The 25,795-nt window shown below is 40.6% G+C and overlaps 1 protein-coding gene across 2 annotated transcripts in view; it reads left to right on the top strand.

The window, feature by feature from the left end:
- txndc16 (thioredoxin domain containing 16) overlaps window positions 1–25,795 on the top strand; it is an 88,373-nt gene that overhangs the window by 20,857 nt on the left and 41,721 nt on the right. For both annotated transcript variants that reach the window (XM_062968677.1, XM_062968678.1), the window contains exons 7-12: window positions 980–1,067; window positions 8,314–8,470; window positions 10,337–10,503; window positions 16,743–16,803; window positions 17,195–17,327; window positions 20,184–20,330. In XM_062968677.1, coding sequence (XP_062824747.1) covers window positions 980–1,067; window positions 8,314–8,470; window positions 10,337–10,503; window positions 16,743–16,803; window positions 17,195–17,327; window positions 20,184–20,330 — 753 coding nt within the window. The remainder of the gene's footprint in view (window positions 1–979; window positions 1,068–8,313; window positions 8,471–10,336; window positions 10,504–16,742; window positions 16,804–17,194; window positions 17,328–20,183; window positions 20,331–25,795) is intronic.

Raw genomic sequence — 25,795 nt, 5'->3', positions numbered from 1 at the left:
ACTTATCCAACATTCGCTTATCCAACATTCTGGATTATCCAACGCATTTTTGTAGTCACTGTTTTCAATATATTGTGATATTTTGGTGCTAAATTCATAAATACAGTAATTACTATATAGCATTACTGCGTATTGAACTACTTTTTCTGCCAAATTTGTTGTCTAACATGATGTTTTGGTGCTTCCTTTGTAAAATCATAATCTAATTTGATGTTTAATATGCTTCTCCTTAATCTCTCCTTATTATCCAACATATTTGCTTATCCAACATTCTGCCGGCCCGTTTATGTTGGATAAGTGAGACTCTACTGTATTTTGTATTTCCTATTCTGTTGATCCCATTTTGGAAATGCCCTTTTTTCCCTTTTTTATTATTTGATTGAATGGCCTGCATTCCTTCTGGGTGCTTTAGAATACCTCCCCTGCTTTATTATGAGAGGTACCTATTTATCTAATCACATTTTTAGTGTGATTAGATAAATAATCACATAAAAACACAGGAAAAGTTTTTTACTTGCTTTCTGCAATAAACATTTTTAGATAGAACAACTGGATTCTAGATTGAAACATAACACTGTGTAACAAAATTTCAAAAAAATGTTCCTGGTTTGAAAGTGTTATTTCTTGTTTAATTATACCGTACATACCGTGAAAGTAGTTGTTCTACTCCAGAAACTTTGTTTTTTGTGGCACAAACTATGTTTGAATTGGTTGATGAGATATTCATTGGAAAACTATAGCAAAACATGCTGCAGGATGTCCCATAGAAACAAAGTTTTTGGAGTTTAAAAAACTTTTCCCAAGTTTTTATAATAGAATCCATTAGGAAACGACATTGATAACCCAACTTAACAGATTCCCATCAGATTTTTGTAACTGCATTGCAATTTTCATCCTGCCAGATTTTTCAGCGAGCGATAGATGAAGCGGTAGATTTATTCTACATTAAATTGCAGAGTATATTTCTCTTTTTTTCTAGAGCACAGAGTGGTGATGGAGGCGGCTTTTGTCTATGGTTCGTTCAAGTTTGCCTTAACCACCGAAGTGGCCCTTCTGAGGAGCATTCGGTATGTATTCAACTGATAGTGGCCGGGGGACACAAATGACTATTTGGATTTCTATGTATGGTGCTAATGAGGCCAATGTGGGGTTTATGTGGATGTAGAAATATGGAGCAAATAAGTAATTTTTTTCAGGTACAGACGGCTCAAAGAGTTATTTTTTCCAGATATGAGACTTACAGCATCCATATCTTAAATTGCAATAAATGTCCAGCTACGCTAAAAGCTTAATTTCAATCATGTACCCACCTTAGAATCAAAGGATTCTGGCTACTGGCTAGGCTTTTATTGTGTGATGTTGTGATTTTATAGTTCTGATGTATTACTGTATATACTCGAGTATAAGCCGACCTGAATATAAGCCGAGGCACCTAATTTTACCACAAAAAACTGGGAAAACATTGACTCCAGTATAAGCCGAGGGTGGTAAATTGCAGAAATAAAAATAGTTACCAATAAAATCACATTAATTGAGGCATCAGTAGGTTAAATGTTTTTGAATATTTACATAAAGCTCAAATTTAAGATAAGACTGTCCAACTCTGATCAAATCATTATTCTCATCTTCTTCAATGTAAATGTGCGCATGTATCCTTTTAATAATAATAAGAGTAAAATAATACATGTAATAATAATAATAAATACAGGAAAATAATACATGTAATAATAAATAGAGTAAAATAATAAATGCAATAATAATAATATGATCAGTGTGAAATAATATATAATATACTATACTATAATAATAATATATAATATACTCTGCAAATGGGATGACTCCCATCACTGGAATTTAACCATTGAGGGCTATAACCTCTTTCACAGAAATAGAACAAAGGGGAGAGGAGGGGGAGTAGCTTTATATGTCAAAAACAGTTACGTTGCAGAAGAAATGCAAGACTGTAATCCGGGAAATCAGCTTGAAAGCATCTGGATAAGAATCAAGGGAACCGGGAGTCAAAAAGACCTTGTCGTGGGTGTCTACTACAGACCTCCGAGTCAGGATGAAGGACTTGATGAAGCTTTCTGTCAACAGCTGACCAAACAGGCACAAAGAAGAGATATAGTAGTCATGGGCGATTTCAATTATCCCGATATCTGCTGGAAAACAAACTCGGCCAAGAGTACAAAGTCCAACAAATTCCTTACTTGCCTTGCAGATAATTTTATGGTCCAGAAGGTAGAAGAGGCAACAAGGGGATCAGCAACTCTTGATCTAATCTTAACAAATGTGGAAGACATGATCAATACAGTTGAAGTGGTTGGATCCTTAGGGGCAAGTGACCATGTGCTCCTGCAGTTTGCAATACAAAGGAATGCTGAAACTAAGACAAGTCAAACACGCATTCTGGACTTTGAGAGAGCTGACTTCCAAAAAATGAAGGAATTACTGAGCGGCATCCCATGGACGCCAATATTAAAAAACAAGGGAGTTAAGGATGGATGGGAGTTTTTCAAAAGTGAAATACTCAAGGCGCAAATGCAAACAGTGCCAACAAAGAAGAAAAATAAGACAAATGCAAAGAAGCCAGAATGGATGTCGAAAGAACTTCTAACTGAGCTAAAGCTCAAAAGTGACATGCACAAGAAGTGGAAAAGGGGAGAAATCACCAAAGAAGAATTCAAACGTATAGCCAACACCTGTAGGGAAAAGGTTCGCAAGGCTAAAGCGCAAAATGAGCTCAGGCTTGCCAGGGACATAAAAAACAACAAAAAAGGCTTTTTTGCTTATGTTGGTAGAAAAAGGAAGAAAAAGGAGGCGATAGGGCCATTGCAAGGAGAAGATGGGGTGATGGCGACAGGGGACAGGGAAAAGGCAGAACTACTTAATGCCTTCTTTGCCTTGGTCTTCTCACAAAAAGAAAGCCATCTTCAACCTCAGCAACATGGAATGGACGAAGGATTCAGGGAAATCCAACCCCAAATAGGGAAACAAGTTGTCCAGGAACACCTGGCCACTCTAAACGAATTCAAGTCCCCAGGGCCAGATCAGCTACACCCAAGAGTACTGAAGGAACTAGCGGAAGTTATTTCAGAACCACTGGCAATTATCTTCAAGAGTTCTTGGAGAACGGGAGAAGTCCCAGCAGATTGGAGGAGGGCGAATGTGGTCCCTATCTTCAAGAAGGGAAAAAAGAACGACCCAAACAATTACCGTCCGGTCAGCCTCACATCAATACCAGGCAAAATTCTGGAAAAGATCATTAAGGAAGTGGTCTGCGAACACTTAGAAACAAATGCGGTCATTGCTAATAGTCAACACGGATTTACCAAAAACAAGTCATGCCAGACTAATCTGATCTCTTTTTTCGATAGAGTTACGAGTTGGGTCGATACAGGGAATGCTGTGGATGTAGCGTACCTGGATTTCAGTAAGGCCTTCGACAAAGTCCCCCACGACCTTCTGGCAAGGAAACTAGTAAAATGTGGGCTAGACAAAACTACGGTTAGGTGGATCTGTAATTGGCTAAGCGAACGAACCCAAAGGGTGCTCACCAATGCGTCGTCTTCATCATGGAAAGAAGTGACAAGTGGAGTGCCACAAGCAGGGCTCCGTCCTGGGCCCGGTTCTGTTCAACATCTTTATTAACGACTTAGACGAAGGGTTAGAAGGCACGATCATCAAGTTTGCAGACGACACAAAACTGGGAGGGATAGCTAACATTCCAGAAGACAGGAGCAGAATTCAAAACGATCTTGACAGACTAGAGAGATGGGCCAAAACTAACAAAATGAAGTTCAACAGGGACAAATGCAAGATACTCCACTTCGGCAGAAAAAATGGAAATCAAAGATACAGAATGGGGGACGATGCCTGGCTTGACAGCAGTGTGTGCGAAAAAGACCTTGGAGTCCTCGTGGACAACAAGTTAAACATGAGCCAACAATGTGATGCGGCAGCGAAAAAAGCCAATGGGATTCTGGCCTGCATCAATAGGGGAATAGCGTCTAGATCCAGGGAAGTCCTGCTCCCCCTTATTCTATTCTGCCTTGGTCAGACCACACCTGGAATCACACTGTGTCCAATTTTGGGCACCACAGTTGAAGGGAGATGTTGACAAGCTGGAAAGCGTCCAGAGGAGGGCGACTAAAATGATTAAGGGTCTGGAGAACAAGCCCTATGAGGAGCGGCTTAAAGAGCTGGGCATGTTTAGCCTGCAGAAGAGAAGGCTGAGAGGAGACATGATAGCCATGTACAAATATGTGAAGGGAAGTCATAGGGAGGAGGGAGCAAGCTTGGTTTCTGCTGCCCTGCAGACTAGGACACGGAACAATGGCTTCAAACTACAGGAAAGGAGATTCCACTTGAACATCAGGAAGAACTTCCTCACGGTGAGAAGGGCTGTTCAGCAGTGGAACTCTCTGCCCCGGACTGTAGTGGAGGCTCCTTCTTTGGAAGCTTTTAAGCAGAGGCTGGATGGCCATCTGTCGGGGGTGCTTTGAATGCGATTTCCTGCTTCTTATCGGGGGGTTGGACTAGATGGCCCATGAGGTCTCTTCCAACTCTACTATTCTGTGATTCTGTAATAAATGTATTATTAATAATAATAAAAATAGAGTAAAATAAATGTAATAGTAGCAACAGTAATAGAGAAAATAATAAATGTAATAATACCAATAATAATAGAGAAAAATAACAAATGTAATAATACCAATAATAATAAAGAAAAATAATAAATGTACCATATATTCTCGAGTATAAGCTGAGCCAAATATAAGCCAACCAGGACCCTCATCCGAGGGTTTTTTTTTCAGTCTTAAAAAAAAGCCTGAAAACTAGGCTTATACTCGAGCATATACAGTAATTTGTTGTAACTGGAATGTATTTTATATTTTTGTATTTTATTGTATACTAGCTGTACCCGGCCACGCGTTGCTGTGGCGTAGTCCTTAGTGGGGTTTTCTTCGTGGCATGGAAGGTGGCATAAAGAGGATTCCCCGTAGGTATGAAGCAGCCAGCCTTTGATGCTGCAAGGTTATTCAATGGTATTCAAGTTGACTGATAATGGAGTCCCCTAGGTATGAAGCAGCCAGGCTTTGATGCTGCAAGGCTATTCAATGGTATTGAAGTTGGCCATCAATGGAGTCCCCTAGGCATGAAGCAGCCAGGCTTTGATGCTGCAAGGTTATTCAATGGTATTCAAGTTGACCAATAATGGAGTCCCCTAGGTATGAAGCAGCCAGCCTTTGATGCTGCAGGGCTATTCAATGGTATTGAAGTTGGGCAACAATGGAGTCCCCTAGGTATGAAGCAGCCAGCCTTTGATGCTGCAAGGCTATTCAATGGTATTGAAGCTGGGCAACAATGGAGTCCCCTAGGCATGAAGCAGCCAGCCTTTGATGCTGCAAGGCTATTCAATGGTATTGAAGTTGGGCAACAATGGAGTCCCCTAAGTATGAAGCAGCCAGCCTTTGATGCTGCAAGGCTATTCAATGGTATTGAAGTTGGGCAACAATGGAGTCCCCTAGGTATGAAGCAGCCAGCCTTTGATGCTGCAAGGCTATTCAATGGTATTGAAGTTGGGCAACAATGGAGTCCCCTAGGTATGAAGCAGCCAGCCTTTGATGCTGCAAGGCTATTCAATGGTATTGAAGTTGGGCAACAATGGAGTCCCCTAGGTATGAAGCAGCCAGCCTTTGATGCTGCAAGGCTATTCAATGGTATTGAAGTTGGGCAACAATGGAGTCCCCTAAGTATGAAGCAGCCAGCCTTTGATGCTGCAAGGCTATTCAATGGTATTGAAGTTGGGCAACAATGGAGTCCCCTAGGTATGAAGCAGCCAGCCTTTGATGCTGCAAGGCTATTCAATGGTATTGAAGTTGGGCAACAATGGAGTCCCCTAGGTATGAAGCAGCCAGCCTTTGATGCTGCAAGGCTATTCAATGGTATTGAAGCTGGGCAACAATGGAGTCCCCTAGGTATGAAGCAGCTAGCCTTTGATGCTGCAAGGCTATTCAATGGTATTGAAGTTGGGCAACAATGGAGTCCCCTAGGTATGAAGCAGCCAGCCTTTGATGCTGCAAGGCTATTCAATGGTATTGAAGTTGGGCAACAATGGAGTTCCCTAGGTATGAAGCAGCCAGCCTTTGATGCTGCAAGGCTATTCAATTGTATTGAAGCTGGGCAACAATGGAGTCCCCTAGGCATGAAGCAGCCAGCCTTTGATGCTGCAAGGCTATTCAATGGTATTGAAGTTGGGCAACAATGGAGTTCCCTAGGTATGAAGCAGCCAGCCTTTGATGCTGCAAGGCTATTCAATGGTATTGAAGCTGGGCAACAATGGAGTCCCCTAGGTATGAAGCAGCTAGCCTTTGATGCTGCAAGGCTATTCAATGGTATTGAAGTTGGGCAACAATGGAGTCCCCTAGGTATGAAGCAGCCAGCCTTTGATGCTGCAAGGCTATTCAATGGTATTGAAGTTGGGCAACAATGGAGTCCCCTAGGTATGAAGCAGCCAGCCTTTGATGCTGCAAGGCTATTCAATGGTATTGAAGTTGGGCAACAATGGAGACCCCTAGGTATGAAGCAGCCAGCCTTTGATGCTGCAAGGCTATTCAATGGTATTGAAGCTGGGCAACAATGGAGTCCCCTAGGCATGAAGCAGCCAGCCTTTGATGCTGCAAGGCTATTCAATGGTATTGAAGTTGGCCATCAATGGAGTCCCCTAGGCATGAAGCAGCCAGGCTTTGATGCTGCAAGGGTATTCAATGGTATTCAAGTTGGCCTGGAGGAGGTACCTGTGACTTCCTCGTCATCGGTGTGGTTGGCTGGCGTTTTCTCTGAGTTTTCCCTGGCAGGAAGACACCATCCAAGCCCTCCTAACAGATGGCCATACAACCTCTGCTTAGAAACCTCCAAAGAAGGAGAATGCACTAGACATCAAGTAGCCTATGCCCCTGTGGAATAGGTCTTATCATTAGGAAGTTCTTCTTAATGTTTAGGTCGAATCTCTTTCTGCAATTTGAATCCACTGCTCTTTTATGTCCTGGCTTCCGGAGCAGCAGAAAACAAGCAGAAGAGAGTGGGACCTTTATTTGCAGACACTATAGACTCCTATGGACGCAGCCTAGAACCACATTGTGTTAGAGTTTGTAGATTAAAAATAAATAGAAGCATTACCACAGTTTCTAAGCCAAAATATATCCTGCAGTATAATAAAGTGTCACTCAGGCTTGTACAACAAGTAACAGTAACTTTACTTCAGTTCAAAAGGTCAAACAGGACAACAATATATACAGCAGTCTCTCTGAATTCACACAGAGGACAGAGGGAATAAATAGTCCTTTTAAACAGTCTTTAAATATGCCTCATTTTCCTTATAAATAATCAGGCTTCGGAAAGTTCACAGTCCTTTCCTTCCCTAACTAATTCCAGTCAGTGCTGTCTTCACTCTCCAAGGTGAAAGTGGCAGTTAAAACCATTTGCCTCAGCATTAAGCTAGAGACAGCAGCCAATCAAAATCTGGCTCCTGGCTGGCTCAGCAAATCAGCTGTCGACACATGTCCTTCCCAGTCAACACACTCTCTTCATGGTGCCTCTTTACAAATCCCCACACATTGGCCTTTTTAGCTGTCACATCACCCTTTCAACTCAAGTTATTTTATGTTCTGTTAAAACTCCTAGATCCCTTTCACTTGGACTCTTTTCAACCCAGTGTCACCCATCCTATATCTGTGAATTTCAGGGGTTTTTTTCTGCCTAAAGTCTACATAGTACCATGTTAGTGTTTTTGTGATATGTAGTGAAATGGTTTAATCTATTGTTGCTGTTGGAATTGTGTGTGTTTCGTTCCGGCAAGCATTTCAACAGTCAAGGAGTTAATTGCAGCAAGCCTTGATTGATAGCTGGAAGGGCAAATGGCAAAGACTTCTGTTTGTGCTATGTGACAGGAAGATACATCATGGGCTGTGGAATGCAGAGGAGGTGCTTCTGTGCACAGAGAACGGATTTTGAGAGAGGCGTAGGTGTTCCACGTTTGTACTTGTGGATGCAACACGTGTCCAGATAGCTTTGGTCAATTAGCACTGTAAATATTGTAAATAAAGCTTCAGTGCCACTGCCATAAGCAGATATAAATCAGCGAAGTTGTCGTTCTTGGTCGGTGCCACTTTCGCCATTTGCAGAGTGGTCTGATGGGTGAGCTGAGGTGGGACCTAGCTCATCAATTAGTCGGGGGCGCTGATTCCCTGACATACCATACATGTCCTTACTGCTGAAGTTCGCCTTCTCGTGTATTTCTTTGTCCTACAGCAGCGGAGAACCCGAAGTCCCCTCTTCACAGCTCTTTTTCTGCCATTGTGCCGTGCAAACGGATCCATCCCAGCCATGCCGAAGGACCCGGATGGAGTGGCCACTGACCACGCTGAGCGTCCACAAGTTCCTGAAGCTGATGCGGGAACCCCTCGTGGTACGGCGGGTGGTGGCGGAGACCTCCCCAAATTCTGCCCCAGATTCTTCTGCACTCACTTTTGCTCGTGACAGCATGCTGAATCTGTAGCGGGCTTTAGTCTGAACTTTAAAGAATTGGAAGTTATTCTGTAGAGGGTAAGAATTTAACATTGGACACCACCCTTCTCAGTTTGGACTAAAACCCGGAACAGATCCATTGTGCCTCTTACTTCTTTTTTCTCTCTCCACGTCTATGGAAGTTGTGAACGTTGAGTCTCCTGGGTTGCTGTGAGTTTTTCGGGCTGTATGGCCATATTCCAGCAGCAGTCTCTCCTGACGTTTCACCTGCATTTGTGGCTAAGGGCATCTTCAGAAGTTCTTCAGCTCCAGAAATTGGACTGATGCATACATATATATTTTATTGCCTGACCCCATCGAATTCCCTAACAGTGCCTTGTTTACTGTTTATCATGTTTTATTGTTTATGTGCTTGTTTTATATTCTTGTTTTATGTGTTCGTGTTTAAAATGTATTTGACACTTTATTTTATGATGTACCGGGCTTTGTCTCCATGTGAGCCACCCCAAGGCCCTCCGGGGAGATGGGGCGGGATACAAAAATAAAGTTTTATTATTATTATTATTATTATTATTATTCTGATGGAAGTGAGGCAAGTGGAATGTATATATACCTGTGGAATAATGTCCAGGGTGGGAGAAAGAACCCTTCTCTGTTTGAAGCAAATGTGAATGTTGCCATTGGCCACCTTTATTTATTTATTTACAACATTTTTACCCCACCTTTCTCACGCGAGGGGACTCAAAGCGGGTTACAATAATTGGAAAAATTCAATGCCCAAAAGCAAAACCAATAAAATCATACAACACAGTTAAATCAATTAAATAGTAAAAATTAGTATTAAATTGCCTTGCATCTTCAAAGCCTGGCTGCTTCCTGCCTGGGAGAAGGTACTACACTTTGATTGGCAAGTTTGACTAACATTGAGCAGCCTTGCAGCTTCAAAGTCAAATCAGTGTGGATATTTGCATAGAGGTAGCCTGGCTGTTGTTGCCTAGAGGCATCCTTTGTTTGGGAGATGTTAACTGGTGCTTGATTGTTATCTGTCAGGAATTCCCCTGTTTCTGAGTGATGTCAAGACACCAGAATTAAGACAGTAGATAAAGAACAGCACTCAGAAACAGGAGAACTCCAGAAAACAAGCCATCAAGTGCCAGTGAACACCTCCCAAACAGAGGATGCCTTCAGGCAACAACAGCCAGGCTACCTTCACTGACTGATGTTGCAGCTTCATGGCTACTCCATGCTATTCGAGCTTGCTCGTTGCAACATTCACACTTGCTTTACACAGATAAGGGTCAACAGATACACTCCACTTGCCTCATTTTCAACAGAAGTTGTGTAGATGCCAGCCATAGATGTGGGCGAAACGTCAGGAGAGAATGCTGCTGGAACATGGCCATGCAGCCTGAAAAAAATCGCAGCAGCCCAGTGATTCTGGCCATGAAAGCCTTCGAGAATGCACTGAGAGAAAAAGCGGGATATAAATACGTAAACATAACAACAACATCTTGAGATTTTATAGCATATGAGAGCACATTTGCTGTTGTTAGGGATATAGGGTTTTAATGGATTTGTATGCTTTTAAAATAGCTCTTAAAGCAGGCATGGGCCAACTTGGGCCCTCCGGGTGTTTTGGACTTCAACTCCCACCATTCCTAACAGCCGGTAGGCTGTTAGGAATGGTGGGAGTTGAAGTCCAAAACACCCGGAGGGCCCAAGTTGGCCCATGCCTGGTGCAGAGGCACCCAAAAATGGGTGCAAAAATGGTGCAGGGAATAAACAACTTCTGTTTTTTTTTTTCCAGATGGAAGTGGCTGAAGACCCTCAAAAGGTTTCACCGCCTTCCTTGCAGCTGGGCCTCCCCCTGGTCTTCATTCTGACCCACAAAGAGACTTTGGAAGCTGACCGGAGCACAGCCGAGTCGCTGGCCTGGAGGCTCTTGGGCAAAGCCGGCGTTCTCCTTTTGCCACGGTATTTCGTGAAAACTATAATGTCTCATTACGCTATGCAACATGATCTTTGTTCCTGGGTTATAAATGTCATTTCCTCATTGGTACTATCATAAAAACATGGGAAAAGTTTATTTGTTTTTGCAGGAGGGACATCATCCTGCAGCACCATTTGGCTCTAGTTTTTCAATGAATATCTCATCGTGTCACAACTAGTTCAACGTAGTTTGTGGCAGCCACAAAAATGAAGTTTCTAGAGTAATAATACTGTGTTTCCCCGAAAATATGACAGTATCTTATATTAATTTTTGCTCCCAAAGATGTGCTAGGTCTTATTTTCAGAGAATGTCTTATTTTTCTATGAAGAAGAATTCACATTTATTGTTGAACAAAAAAAATGAACATATATTATATACCAGGGGTCCCCAAACTAAGGCCCGGGGGCCGGATGCGGCCCTCCGAGGTCATTTACCTGGCCCCCGCCCTCAGTTTTATAATATAATATGTTGTATATACATATAATATTGATAATAATATTATAATGTAGTACAATATAACACTAATAATAATACCATATAATAATATTAATTATATATTCTATATCACATATAATATTACTAATAATATTACAGTATAGTGGTATAGTTCAATATAGTAATATATAATGCTAATATTGTGCTGTGCTAATAATATAATATATTGTATGTACATATAATTTGTAAGCCACTCTGAGTCCCCTTTGGGGTGAGAAGGGTGTGATACAAATGTAGTAAATAAATGCAGTAAATAATAAATAAATAAATAAATAAATAAATAGTCTGAAATGACTTGAAGGCACACAACAACAACAACAACAACAACAACAACAACAACCCTAATTAACTTGACTATCTCATTGGCCAGAAGCAGGACCACACTTCCCATTGAAATCCTGATAAATGTATGTTGGTAAAAATTGTTTTTATTTTTAAATATTGTATTGTTCTTTCATTGTTGTTGCTGCTGCTGCTGCTGTTGTTTTTGCACTACAAATAAGACATATGCAGTGTGCATCGGAATTTGTTTGTATTTTTTTTTTCAAATGATAATCCAGCCCTTCAACAGTCTGAAGGATTGTGGACCGGCCCTCGACTTAAAAAGTTTGAGGACCCCTGTTATATACTATACCAATGATGGGCAACCTTTTGCGCTTGGTGTGTCAAAATTCACCAAAAGACCTAGCATGACTTGGGTGGTGTGTCACTTCGAGAAAAAAAACATAATTTCACAATATGTATAGTTTAAATAACAAAAATATATAATTGTAATATATAACTGTATTTAATAAATCAAAAACTATTTACTACCATTATTTCCATGTACAACGATCTATGGTACCTCTTGCAGTTTCCATGCTGATTTCTCTCTATTCTAGTTTCAATGTAGTCATGAATAAGGAATAATATAATAATAATATAATAGTAATAATATGATAATATACTCTATATATATATACTAGCTTTGCCCAGCCACGCGTTGCTGTGGCTTATGGGAATCCTTTGTTGGCCAGGTGGAATAGCAGTGAATAGCCTTGCAGTCTCAAAGCCTGGCCGTTTTCTGGGGTAGCTGGAGCTTTTTGCTGTATGAACGTAGAGGCATGGATGAGGGGTTGTGCTGGCAAGTTTAGTGTTTCTGGGATGTGTAGTTTTGTTGTTTTGTCCTAGGCCGAAATTTCATTACCCTTTTATATATATATTTTTATAAATAAATAAATAAATGTAATGTGCATAATTCCCATGGAGTAAACAACAAAACCACTGGACCAAATCACACCAAATTTGGCCACAAAAGACATAGTCATCCAATCAATCTGCATACGGCAGCGTGTCAGCAAAAATGGCTAGGCGTGTCAGTGCTGACACGCGTGTCATAGGTTGGCCATCACTGTTCTAGAGTAATAATAATAATAATAATAATAATAATAATAATAATAATAATAACAACTTTATTTTTCTATCCCGCCTCCATCTCCCCATAGGAACTCGGGGCAGCTAACACAGGGCAAAAGCCCGAGAGCAATAAAACAAAGTACAACAGATAAAACAACATATTCCAATATGCAGTAAAATCGACATTGTACAGGAGCAATACAATAACAATAAAACTAATTTAGAACATAAAACGAATAAGATAAAATGGACCACCAGGTTGAAGGAAGGGGATAGCATGGAGGGGCCATTAAAACTCTAGTGCAATAATGGAGTCAGGGCTGACCCTAGGTATTTTTCAAGTGTAGGCGAACAGAATTCCAAACCAATCACTGAAAAATAAAAGCGTTGGATAAGCAAAAATGTTGGATAATATGGAGGGATTAAGGAATGACCAAGGCCCAACGTGGGCACCAGAAGGCCCAAAGGAGAAGGAGGCAGGGTGGTGCCATTCTCCCGGGGGCCTCAACTGCGGCCCCGGGACGATGGCGTCACAGGCAAGTGCCTAATTTGCCTCGCAGTTGAACCGCCCCTGATTGGAGTTATAAGGTGCTTCAGGGCAAAAAGGACAGAGTGCAAGCATTTCTCAACAGTTAGAGTGAGGAAGGACATCCAGTTAGATATAGGGAAAAGTGGAACAGTGCAAAAAATAGTGGATTATTATTATTATTTTTTAAATTTAGATCATGGAGACTAGGTTATTCAAAAATGCAGTGGAAGAACCAAGTTTTTAATTCCTTTTTGAAAGATGCTTTCAAAAATTCCTTTTTTGAAAGATGCTAGTAGAACAATGACTTTCAAAAGTATGGACTGCACAATTAAGTGGGAAATAACACTTTCAAATCAGGAGCAGAAACATTTTCAAATTTTATTATCATAGACCCTGTTTCTTGATTTGGTTTCCCCTGTAATAAGCAGTAAGAACACCTAAAGCTTCAGAGAGCTTCTGTTCAACCATTTCAAAGCTCCCTGCTTGAGCAGTAATGGCACCATCATCAGCACAGATGAAACTCTCTGTCTCTTCTTCTCTATTACCTCTATAAATAAATAGAATAATTAAAATCTCTAGGTCCTCCAGAAGGACTCAAAGATCAATTTCTCATATAAATTGACTATAAAGTAGCACCTGGACGACATTTTTAGTCAGGTCGACAAATGTGGAGGGCCGAATGTTTTCTGAAACATTAGTTTTGTATTTAGAAAACTTTGATCACCATGTTTTATTTCATTAAAAATAGTTCTGTTTTAATACATTTTGTAGGTTTTTAAATGGTATATCTTTGTAAGGTGACCAGTCTTGAGGGAAAGGCTGGGCACTATTACTACTAGCCAACTCTGCATTTTAATATCTTGAAATTTCAGTTTCCATATCCTTGATGTTGGGAAATTGCAGTGAAATGAAAACGGTAGGGAGACTATGAATAGCTTGAAGAATAGTAAAAAAAATCCTACCAAATCTCCTTTTGCATTAGGTCCAGGTTGATGAATCTCTTTTAATCTTTTTTTACCAAAGTAGATAGATTTAGTATATTTCTCCCTGCAGTTGGGACTGACCAAGGGATGGTGGCAATATCGCAGCCGCCACCAGGGGGTGCTGTTGTGCATTCTTTGAGAACTTTTGCCCAACTTTTTGGAGTAAAGGGTTTATTTAAGCTTCTTTTGGGGGGGCAAAAATACTTTTTGGATTCCAGATCCCAGAATCTGCCAACCATTATGGTTAATATGGACCAAAAAATTACTAAAAATGATTATTCTAGACATCACTGGTAAGGAATGCCTTGACTACAGGGGATAGTTGCCCTATAAGACAGAAGATACTTGGGATGGCACTTTATATCAAACTAACTTAGATACTCGGCCATGTCTGGATTAGGCCATTTATAATGAAAAACATACAAAATATTCATTGTTGGCTTTTGCATTTTAAGAATGGACCTATTTGAAAATGCATAGGATGATGGGTAAACTACAACTCCCATCGCCATCTCTCATTGTTGCAACCCTGCCCATATTCAAAGTTGGCCATGTTGGGTCTATGTACCAAGTTGGGTCCAGATCCGTCATCTGTTGGGTTCAGTGCTTTCTGGATGCAGGTGAACTATAATTCCCAGATTCCATGGTCAGTCACCCCCAAACCCCACCAAATATTCAAAATTGGCCATGTTGGGTAGGCATACCAAAATTGGTCTTCTAGATGTCATTTGGGTTCACACTGCTCTCTGGATGCAGGGTGAACTACAACTCCCACCATGATGGGTCACTCCCCCAAAACTGCTCCAGTATGTTCTGTTGGTCATGGGTGTTCTGTGTGCCAAGTTTAGTCCAGATCAGCCATTGGCGGAGGTCAAAGGGCTCTCTGGATTCAGGGTGAACTACAACTCCCATCATGTCGGGTCAATCTCCCCAAATCCTTCAAGCATTCAAAGTTGGTCATGTTGGGTATGTGTGCCAAGTTTGGTCAGGATCCATCATCAGTTTGGTACACAGTGCTCATTGGATGTGGGTGAACTATAACTCCCATCCTCTAAAGTCAGTGCCCTCCAAACTCTGCCACTATTCAAAGTTGGGCATATCAGGTATGCTTGCCAAGTGTGGTCCAAATCCATCATTGGTTGAATTCAGAATGCCCCAGGATGTGGGTGAACCATAAGTCCCAGATTCTATGGTCAATTCCCCCCAAACCCCTCCAGTATTTTCTGTTGGTCATGGTTCATCTGTGTGCTAAGTTTGGTCCAAATCTGTCATCGGTGAGCGTCACAGTGCCTTCTGGAAGTTGGAGCTATCTTGGAAATCCGTCTCCCACAAACATACAAACTAACCATAACATGGGAACATGTTATTATGTTTGTTTTCCCCCTACAATATCTTGTTGCTGTGGGTGAAGCATGCCAATGGGGAATATACCAATCCACATCCGCTGTTTTAACGTGGTGAGATGTGTACTCAGCAGCAGAGTAGCAAAGCACAAGGGCACCTGTTGTTGTGATGGAGTCACAGATACTACTAGTTGTATTAGAAGAGGCAGGAAGACGACTCGTGAGCAAGACTCCGATGAGGAGCAACAAAGGAAGAGAATCCGGGAAATAATTATGGAGCCCTCTGATGATGATACCTTTGAAGGTTTTGAAGGGGATTGTGGGGCTGGGAGTCAGGAGGATGGGATGTCAGACTCTGGGAGTGAGGAGATGGATTGGACTGGGGTTCAGGAGATCCGAGAGATTCTTGAGGAACCCACAAGCAGTGGTACATTTGAGGGATGGCACAGAGAAGATACAGATGGGTCCTGGGGAGTTATGGGTTTGGATAGAAGGTGGTCTGGCTGGAGAGATGGTGGAAGGGCTGCAGCTGGAGGTGGGGCGTTGGGCGACTCCAGCTCTGATGAGGATTTGCAGCAACCAGCTGTGGATGGGGCGTTGGCTGGCTCAAGTTCGGAGGAGGACTTGTAGATAAAAGTAAGTTTGTTGCTAATGTAACTTTGCAATCGGCAAGGTGTTTTGTTGGGCGCTTTTCGGGATCTCTGTTTCAGAAGACATGTTTGGAAGACTGCTTTGGGACGTAAGTGTTAACTCGGGTTTTTAGTGGCAACGGGGGCTGGCATTGTGTGGGTTTGCGCTAGATTGTCCTGTGTTGGTTTTATGCATTAGCTGCCGGCTTGCCTCCGTCGCTTTGGCTCTTTGTGTTTACCTTGGACTGGAATTCGGTGACTGTGACTTCTCCCATACGACTTGGACTGGAATTCGGTGACTGTGACATTTCCCATATGATTTGGACTGGAATTCGTTGACTGTGACTTCTCCCTGACGACTTGGACTGGAACTCGACGCCTGTGACCTCTCCCTAACGACGCGGACCAGATGTGGCAGCTGTGACTTCTCCTTTACAACGTGGTTTTGCTTTAGCAACGTTTTGGGGCATTGTGTGGCCGTTGGTCACTGTGGGTTACTGCTGGTAGCTTTCATGTGTTTGTTTAGCTCCAACCAGCAGGTGAAGCGAGTTTCCAGCCTTTTCAACTAAGTTTGTTTTAATCTGGATTATTTCCCAGGATATTCCAGATTATATCCCAAGTTTGGGTCTTTTGAGTTCTTTTTGGACATTATTACCTCACACTGAAGAGAAAATGTTTTGAGCCTCTTTTTGGTTGTTTCTTAGGCTCCTTTGTGTTGTTTTTGCAATAAACTGAGTTGTTTATATTGGCTGGCGTCTGACTCATAACACCTGTAGCCTGATGCAGAAACCGAACCCTAGATATTACATTGTTTCCCCCATTTTTCAGTTCTGATTTCTGTTTCAACAGGAGTTCTGCTGGTCCGGACATTCTTCCCCAGCATAACGTGGCCATCAGGACGGCTGAAGAGGTTCGTTTCTTTCATTGCCCTTTAAGGGACCTTTCATATTCTACAATTATGACATTTCCCTTCAATTGCAGTGCCCAGAATGGGACACAGTGTGATTCCAGGTAAAGTGGTCTGACCAAGGCAGAAGAGAATAGAAAGGGAGCAGGACTTCCCTGGATCTAGGCACTGGATTCCTATTGATGCAGGCCAAAATCTCATTGGCTTTTTTAGCTGCTGCATCACGTTGTTGGCTCATGTCCACAAGGACTCCAAGATCATTTCCACACGTCCTGCTGTCAAGCCAGGCATCGTCCCCCATTCTGTATCTTTGCATTTCCTTTTTTCTGCCTAAGTGGAGTATCTTGCATTTGTCCTTATGATCCCTTGTTTTCCGTCTTTGGCCTCTTTGTAGGGCACCCCTGTTCAGTACCTGGTTTTGAAAGATGTAGATGAGATCGTTGCCTTGGTGGAAGGGGATATGCAACCATTGGAGGAGGAGAAGGAGTATGAAGAAGAGTACGAAGATGAAGAGTATGCAGAACAAGGTAAATGAGTAATCCCGTTCCTCTTGGGGTTAGCCATGGTCCAGTCGCAAAAACTTTTCAAGCATTAAAAAGGGTGGTTTTATTTTGTTCACAATGAGACAGAGCATACCACTGAGCAATACTGTCAGAGTATTTGCAGCGCAGCAGTAGTTGGATGGAAGCAGTGGAGCGCAGAACGAAGAGACACTCAGAGACGTTGGTAAAACTATTTACAAAGTTTTACTGTATGCAGCAATAATCAACGCAAACAGACTTGCAGACGACAGACGAACACAGGACTGTTCTGTTCTCCAACAGAGCTTGACTCGAACTCTAGGCAGACAGAACTCAACTGAACTGATGCAGTCATTATGCACAAACACTTGTGTCTGGATACTCCCTAGTTCCAGCCACACATCGTAGCTTCTTGGCAATTGACTCTTTCCACACTATGGTACATTCTGGATGATGCAATCCGTTGCAATACAAGCATGGCACAAACTGGATTTAAACACTATCAATACACAAATCCCACATTAACAAATACACATAAAGAGACTCTAGCTGCATTGGGTACACAAGCAAGGAGATTTAGATATCTATTATTTATTTACAGTATTTATATTCCGCCCATCTTTCTCACCCCGAAGGGGACTCAGGGCGGATCACAATGCACATATACATGGCAAACATTCAATGCCATTAGACATACGACATACAAATACAGACACCAAGGCAATTTTAACATTTTCCAGCTTCCGGCTTCATGTGTAAATTCTGTGTAAATAAAATATTTTAAATCTCAGAATCAAAATGTTTTTTTCTACCAAGAATAACTTTTTATAATTATCTTTACACTTACATTAACAACATTCAATATTTTATTTTATTTTATTTACAGCATTTATATTCTGCCCTTCTCACCCCGAGGGGGACTCAGGGCGGATCACATTACACATATAGGCAAACATTCAATGCCTTTTAACATAGAACAAAGACAAGACAAACATAGGCTCCGAGCAGGCCTCGAACTCATGACCTCCTGGTCAGAGTGATTTATTGCAGCTGGTTGCAGCTGGCTTGCTCTCCAGCCTGCACCACAGCCCGGGCCTATATAAACAGTATACAAAATAATGTGCATTTTACAAACACTTAGATCCACCACCCAGGCCTGAATAAATGCCGTATATACTCGAGTATAAGCGGACCCAAATATAAGCCGAGGCACCTAATTTTACCACAAAAAAACTGGGAAAACATTGACCGAGGGTGGTAAATTTCAGAAATAAAAATAGATACCAATAAAATTACATTAATTGAGTCATCAGTAGGTTAAATGTTTTTGAATATTTACATAGATAAGACTGTCCAACTCTGATCAAGTCATTATTCTCATCTTCTTCAATGTAAATGTGCTTATGTATCCTTTTAATAATAATAGCGTAAAATAATACGTGTAATAATAATAATAAATACAGGAAAATAATACATGTAATAATAAATAGAGTAAAATAATAAATGCAATAATAATATTAGAGTGAAATAATACATGTATTATTATTATTATTATTAATAATAATAATAATAATAATAATAATAGAGTAAAATAAATGTAATAGTAGCAACAATAATAGAGAAAAATAATAAATGTAATAATGCCAATAATAATAGAAAAAAATAATAAATGTACCATATATTCTCGAATATAAGCTGACCCAAATATAAGCCAACCAGGACCCTCTCCTGAGTATAAGCCGAGGGGGCTTTTTCAGTCTTAAAAAAAGGGCTGAAAAACTAGGCTTATACTTGAGTATATACAGTATCATTTCCTTCGCCATAAATATATAAGCAAACAAATAAACCACTGCCATATCTAGAATTCGTGTCCAACAAGGTTGTATTGTTTCCCCTAGTCACTCTCTAAAATGTATTTAATGTAACTGACCAATATGAATCGAATTCTGATATTTTAATTTTCTCTCTAAGCACCCTCATTCCCATTGATAATTTGTAATTTAAAGCTACATGTCATATATCTCCCCATGCCATGCTTCCAGCATGAGATTGGTTACTATCTTCCAATTCCTTACCATTATAAGCTTGTCTCTGTAAGTAGAATAACCAATTCTTTCTTCTCTATTTGGAAATTAGGATGACTAATGGACAGACCTGGATCATGATTTGGAATGCACCCTTGAATGTATATTTATATAGATGTTTTAACTAATGTTATCTATTTTAACAGTAATGTTTTTCATACATTATGTTTTAAACTGGTTTGTTCAGTGTCTAATGATGCTAATTGTAAGGCCGCCGTGAGTTCCCCCTCGGAGGTGAGAAGGGCAGGATATAAATTCTTGTAATAAATGATAAATAAACAAATATTTCTAAATTCAACTTTTTTACGTAGGATAAAATTGCACAGAGCTGAGAAAGTTTCCTTTTGGGAGGCGCAATTCCCAGAATCCCCTACTGCCAGACTGTAATAATACGTTATCCAAAGACCCCCATAACCAGATTATACTGTAAATTTGGTTTACTTTTAGTCATAACATCCTAGTGGTTTGAAGAGATCCTCAAGGCCATTCAGTCTAACCCCCTTCGGCCATAAAGGAAGAAAGACACAATCCAATCCCTCCTGACAGATGGCCATTCTCCAAAGAAGGAGATACTATTACGTTCCAAGACACAATATTCTATTTCTGAACAAGTTTTTCCTGGTGTTAGGCGGAATCTCTTTTTCCTGCAATTTGAACCCATTGCTCCATTGTGTCCTAGTTTCTGGAGCAGCAGACACCAAACCCGGCTTCCTCCTTAATGTGAGGAGGATATTTGGATGTGTTTCTTGCCAATTGGCTTTATGTTTGTGTCCCGCAGAGATTGAGGATGACCAAGTGGTGGAATCCGTCATCAGAGACCGGAAAAACGAACTCTCCTTCGAAAACATCCAGACCTTGACAGAGGAATCCTTCGGCTCCATGCTCGCAAAGGCCAACCCCATCGCGGTGCTGTTTTACGCCAGCTGTAAGTCAAAAGATAAATTAGCAAGTTTCCAATGAGTTTCATTAGCCAGTTTGGCCAGTTCCCCCACCTGAAATATATTTTGAAAAGTTTGGGAATGGGGACGTTAGGAAGCTTCAAAGAGCATACTTTGGCATCCCAAAAGCCATAATGGTCTTTGTTTTTGCAGGATATCCTGCAGCACATTTTGCTCTAGTCTTTCGATGAATTTCTCGTTTAGTCTCAACCAATTCAACATAGTTTGTGGCAGCCACAAAAACAACTACTTTCAAAGTGAGTACCACACAATTAAACAGAAGAAACACTTTCAACTCAGGAGCAGAATTTCTTTTCAAACCAGGATGCAGAATGCATCTTTCCCCAAAGCTGATGCTGCTACAAATTCTACCCAAGCTCGACCAAGAAGCCATGAGATCATTCCTCATGAATGTGAAGGACTATGAACGTCTAAGGTTCTTTCAGGCAGGGGGAATCTTTTTATCCACCTGCTGCCACCAATTTGTAACGTGGCGGCTCCAGTTGACAAGGAGGTACCTCCTATTTCAGCAACGTGCGACCACCAAAGACTCAGGGAGGAGACCTTTTACTTTTTTTCTTTCTTCTTCTTCACTTTAGATCAGGGGTCCCCAAACTAAGGCCCGGGGGCCAGATGCGGCCCTCCGAGGTCATTTACCTGGCCCCCGCCCTCAGTTTTATAATATATTGTATATACATATAATATTGATAATAATATTATAATGTAATACAATGTAACACTAATAATAATACCATATAATAATATTAATTATATATTGTATATTACATATAATATTACTAATAATATTACAGTATAGTGGTATAGTTCAACATAGTAATATATAATGCTAATATTGTGCTATGCTAATAATCTATATATATAAAATGATAAAGTTGTTTGCGCAGTGACTATAACAACAAAACTAAACATCCCAGAAATACGAAATTTGGCAACACAATGCAAAAGGCTTGCCTCCAGGTTACAACAACACAACCACACCACAAAACCACAATCCAGACCCACAAAACTCACAACAACGCATCATGTGATAACAACACAACTAAACACCCCAGAAATACAAAACTTAGCAACACAATGCAAAAGCCTTGCCTCCCAGTTGTAACAACACAACCACACCACAAAACCACACAGGACCCACAAAACTCACAACAACGCATCGTGACTATAACAACACAACTAAACGCCCCAGAAATACGAAACTTGGCAACACAACACAAAAGCATTCCCTCCTGATTGTAACAACACAACCACACCACAAAACCACAATCCGGACCCACAAAACTCACAACAATGCATCGTGACTATAACAACACAACTTAACACCCCAGAAATACAAAACTTGGCACACAACTAAACGCCCCAGAAATACAAAACTTGGCAACACAACACAAAAGCCTTGCCTCTCAGTTGTAACAACACAACCACACCACAAAACCACAATCTGGACCCACAAAACTCACAACAACGCATTGTGACTATAACAAATACAAAATCTGACAACACAACTCATCCACCTCCCCAATCCCTACATTCACACTTGGCCTCCAAAAAAACAATTACAATAATAACAATTACAACAACAACAACAATAAGAATCAACACCATCACAGGCAAGAAGCAGCCAGGCACTGAGGCTGAGAGGCCAGTCAGTGCTACACTGGGCCTCCAAAAAACAATACAGTAGCATCTAACTTATTCAACCTTCATGACCACTACAACAACAATAATAATAAACACCTACACAGGCAAAACAAAAAAAAAGACTATTGTACCACAATAAAAATATAAACCGCACTCAGCAGAATCAGACATTACAATTAACAACAAACAAAAGACAACAGGGATCTCAAGCAATTATCAATCAACACAAAAATTGAAGAAGGTAACAGACTTCAAATACTACTACTAATGTGAGTATAAAGAAGGGTGGAGGTCACAGCATAAATACAACCTAATCTGGACTGACCAACACCACCAGACTAAGCCACAGCAACGCGTGGCCGGGCACAGCTAGTATAATATATTGTATGTACATACAGCTGCTCTGAGTCCCCTTCGGGGTGAGAAGGGTGTGATACAAATGTAGTAAATAAATGCAATAAATAAATAATAAATAAATGTTAGACTTAGGCTCGCCCAAAGTCTGAAATGACTTGAAGGCACACAACAACAACAACAACAACAACAACAACCCTAATTAACTTGACTATCTCATTGGCCAGAAGCAGGACCACACTTCCCATTGAAATCCTGATAAATGTATGTTGGTTAAAATTGTTTTTATTTTTAAATATTGTATTGTTCTTTCATTGTTCTTGTTCTTGTTCTTGTTGTTGTTTTTGCACTACAGATAAGACATATGCAGTGTGCATCGGAATTTGTATTTTTTTTCAAATGACAATCCGGCCCCTCAACAGTCTGAAGGATTGTGGACCGGCCCTCGGCTTAAAAAGTTTGAGGACCCCTGCTTTAGATGATAGCGTAACTTGGTTTAGAATATATGTGACAGAGGCTTGGATGTTGAAAGAACAATAACAAGTTTATTCAGGCACAAGCTTGGTGGTTACAAAAGATGTTTCACTTAGAGGTATTCTTATTAACAGTTACAATACTAGAACGAGATGAATTAAACTCTCTAAACCATCACTTATTTTACTTAAAGTAGTTAAAACCTCTTCCTCTGCTCCTTTTAAACTATTACTTCAATGGATCTCTGTGAGTCCAGCTGGGATTGGTTCCCAAAGTCTGAAACTTGGACTATCCAGTGACTTCAAACCACAGTCACACCTGTGATATTCTATCACAGATTCTCTGTGCCTTTCCAGGACACAGACTACATTAAATAAGTCACCAAACTTATTTAAAACCGACTCAAAATGAACAATTGAGTCTCCTTGATCCCACCAACCTAGAATCAATCTTCCCTGTGCCTCATCAGAGCACAGACTGAGATTTGAACTTCCCTCGTTTCCCTAAACCTGGAACCAGTCTATTCCCTGTGACTCTCCCGATCACAGACTGAACTCTTTTTAAAACATTCCCTCCTTTTTCATCCAGCTAGCTCCGCCCCTTTCTTGCTAGCTTCGAAATAGTTACATTTCTATGCCAACCTGCCTCAGAATGCTGAGCTGGCTACCATCCCCCACACACTGGTTACTCTAATACTTACCCTTTAAAAACATATACCTATAATTAAACATAACATCTGTAAACCAAAATTCATACTTCATTACACTGGGTTTCAGGGATTTCTCACGTAGTCTCTCTGAATGCCTAATTAATCTATCCTTCACTCCCTCTGTCCGGTGACCTAATCTGATATCCTGGGAAAAGCCTGCAATTCACCCCGATAACACACAGATTCCTCAGTTGGAAACCTATCATCCCGCTCGGCCTCTGAGAAATCTCGATTCTCCTGCTGAGCCCCAACAACATGACACAACCCATCAATATTTAAATATAAGGTAAATGCAAAAATTAAAAAAACAAATATGTCAGTCATTAATAAGCCTTTGTTTAAAAGACCTTTGTTATAAGAGGCTTTGTTAAACTGAAATATAATCACTGAACTGGAAGGGATCCCCAAGGGTCATTCTGTCATGGAGGAAGATACTATCCAAGCCTTCCTGACAGATGACCATCCAGTTTCTATTTAAAGACCTCCGAAGGAGGTGAGAGAAGGACAGGAAGATAACTGAATATGTGATGTCATTGTGATTAGGATCTTGGAGTCGGAAGAGACCCTAAGGGCCATCTAGTCCAAAGCCATTCTGCCATGCAGGGAGATACAACTCAAGCCCTCCCCACAAATGACCATCCAGCCTCTGTTTCTAAACCTCCAAAGAAGGAGACTCCACTGGACGTATTATGCAGAGTGAATTTTGCATAAGCTTAATTTGCAAAATATTCCCAAATAAATCCCACTTTTTTCTTTCTTTGATTTTTTTTTAGTATTGTTACTATTATCTTATTATTTTTCCACTATCTATATATATAAAAGAGTGATGGCATCACGGCGATTCACAAAACAACAAAAGTACAGGCCCCCCAACCTCAAAATTTGACAACACAACCCATCATCCACGCCTCAAGGTTGATACAACAAAAAGAAAAGAAAAATAAAGTCCTAATTAGAGGGAGAGCAATATTTTTTTTATCCAATTGCTGCCAGTTTAGAGGGCTAATCTCTGCCCACTTGGTTGCCTAGCAACCAAGGGACAGCCAGGTTTCAGTTAGGGGACAGGCAGATTTAGGCCTCACTTAGACTTCTTCCACAGATTATCTAATTTGCACTGGATTATATGGCAGTGTAGACTCAAGGCCCTTCCACACAGCTATATAACCCATTTAGAATCTTATATTATCTGCTTTGCACTGGATTATCTTGACTCCACACTACCATATAATCCACTTCAGTGTGCATTTTATACAGCTGTGAAGAAGGAGCCTCATATAATCCAGTTCTGAGCAGATAATATAAGATTAGAAATATACAGTAGAGTCTCACTTATCCAACACTCGCTTATCCAACGTTCTGGATTATCCAACGCATTTTTGTAGTCAATGCTTTCAATATATCGTGATATTTTGGTGCTAAATTCATAAATACAGTAATTACTATATAGCATTACTGTGTACTGAACTACTTTTTCTGACAAATTTGTTTAACATGTTTTGGTGCTTAATTTGTAAAATCATAACTTAATTTGATGTTTAATAGGGTTATCCTTAATTCCTCATTATCCAACATATTCGCTTATCCAACGTTCTGCCAGCCCGTTTATGTTGGATAAGTGAGACTCTACTGTACCGTATTTACAAATTAACCACTAAAATATCACAATGAATTTAAAACACTGACTACAAAAACATTGATTATGAAAAGGCAGACTGCGTTGGATAATCCAGAACATTGTATAAGCGAATGTTGGATAAGTGAGATTCTTCTTTAATATGAAATAATTACTGGGATAGAATAATGCAGAACAATATAATCTCTAAAACCAGGACAGTAAATAAACAGGGGAATTCCACACAGGAAACAATCAGGGCCAGCTAACACCTCCCAACAAAGTATTCCCATAATCAAAGTCTGGCAAAGCCTGTTTTCTCAGGGCCACAGACAGTAGAAGCACATAAAATATCGCAAACAACATCACTCTGAAAACAAGGGAATTCCAGACAGGAAACAATCAGGGCCAGCTAACACCTCCCAACAAAAAATTCACTCAGGGAGGAAACAGCCAGGCTTTAAAGCTGCAAGGCCATTACATCCTAATCATTTTTCCTAATTGCAGCATTCATACTTGCCTCCAACAAACAAAAAAACCAATCAGAAATATTGTATATTCACAACCTTTAGGAAATAATATCTCCTGATGGCGCAGCATGTTAAAGCGCTGAGCTGCTGAACTTCTGGACCGAAAGGCCA

Source organism: Anolis carolinensis, chromosome 1 (genome assembly GCF_035594765.1).
Source record: "Anolis carolinensis isolate JA03-04 chromosome 1, rAnoCar3.1.pri, whole genome shotgun sequence".
Lineage (NCBI taxonomy): Eukaryota > Metazoa > Chordata > Lepidosauria > Squamata > Dactyloidae > Anolis > Anolis carolinensis.
The sequence above is the reverse complement of the archived record's forward strand: the minus strand, read 5'-3'. Positions and strand labels throughout refer to the sequence as shown.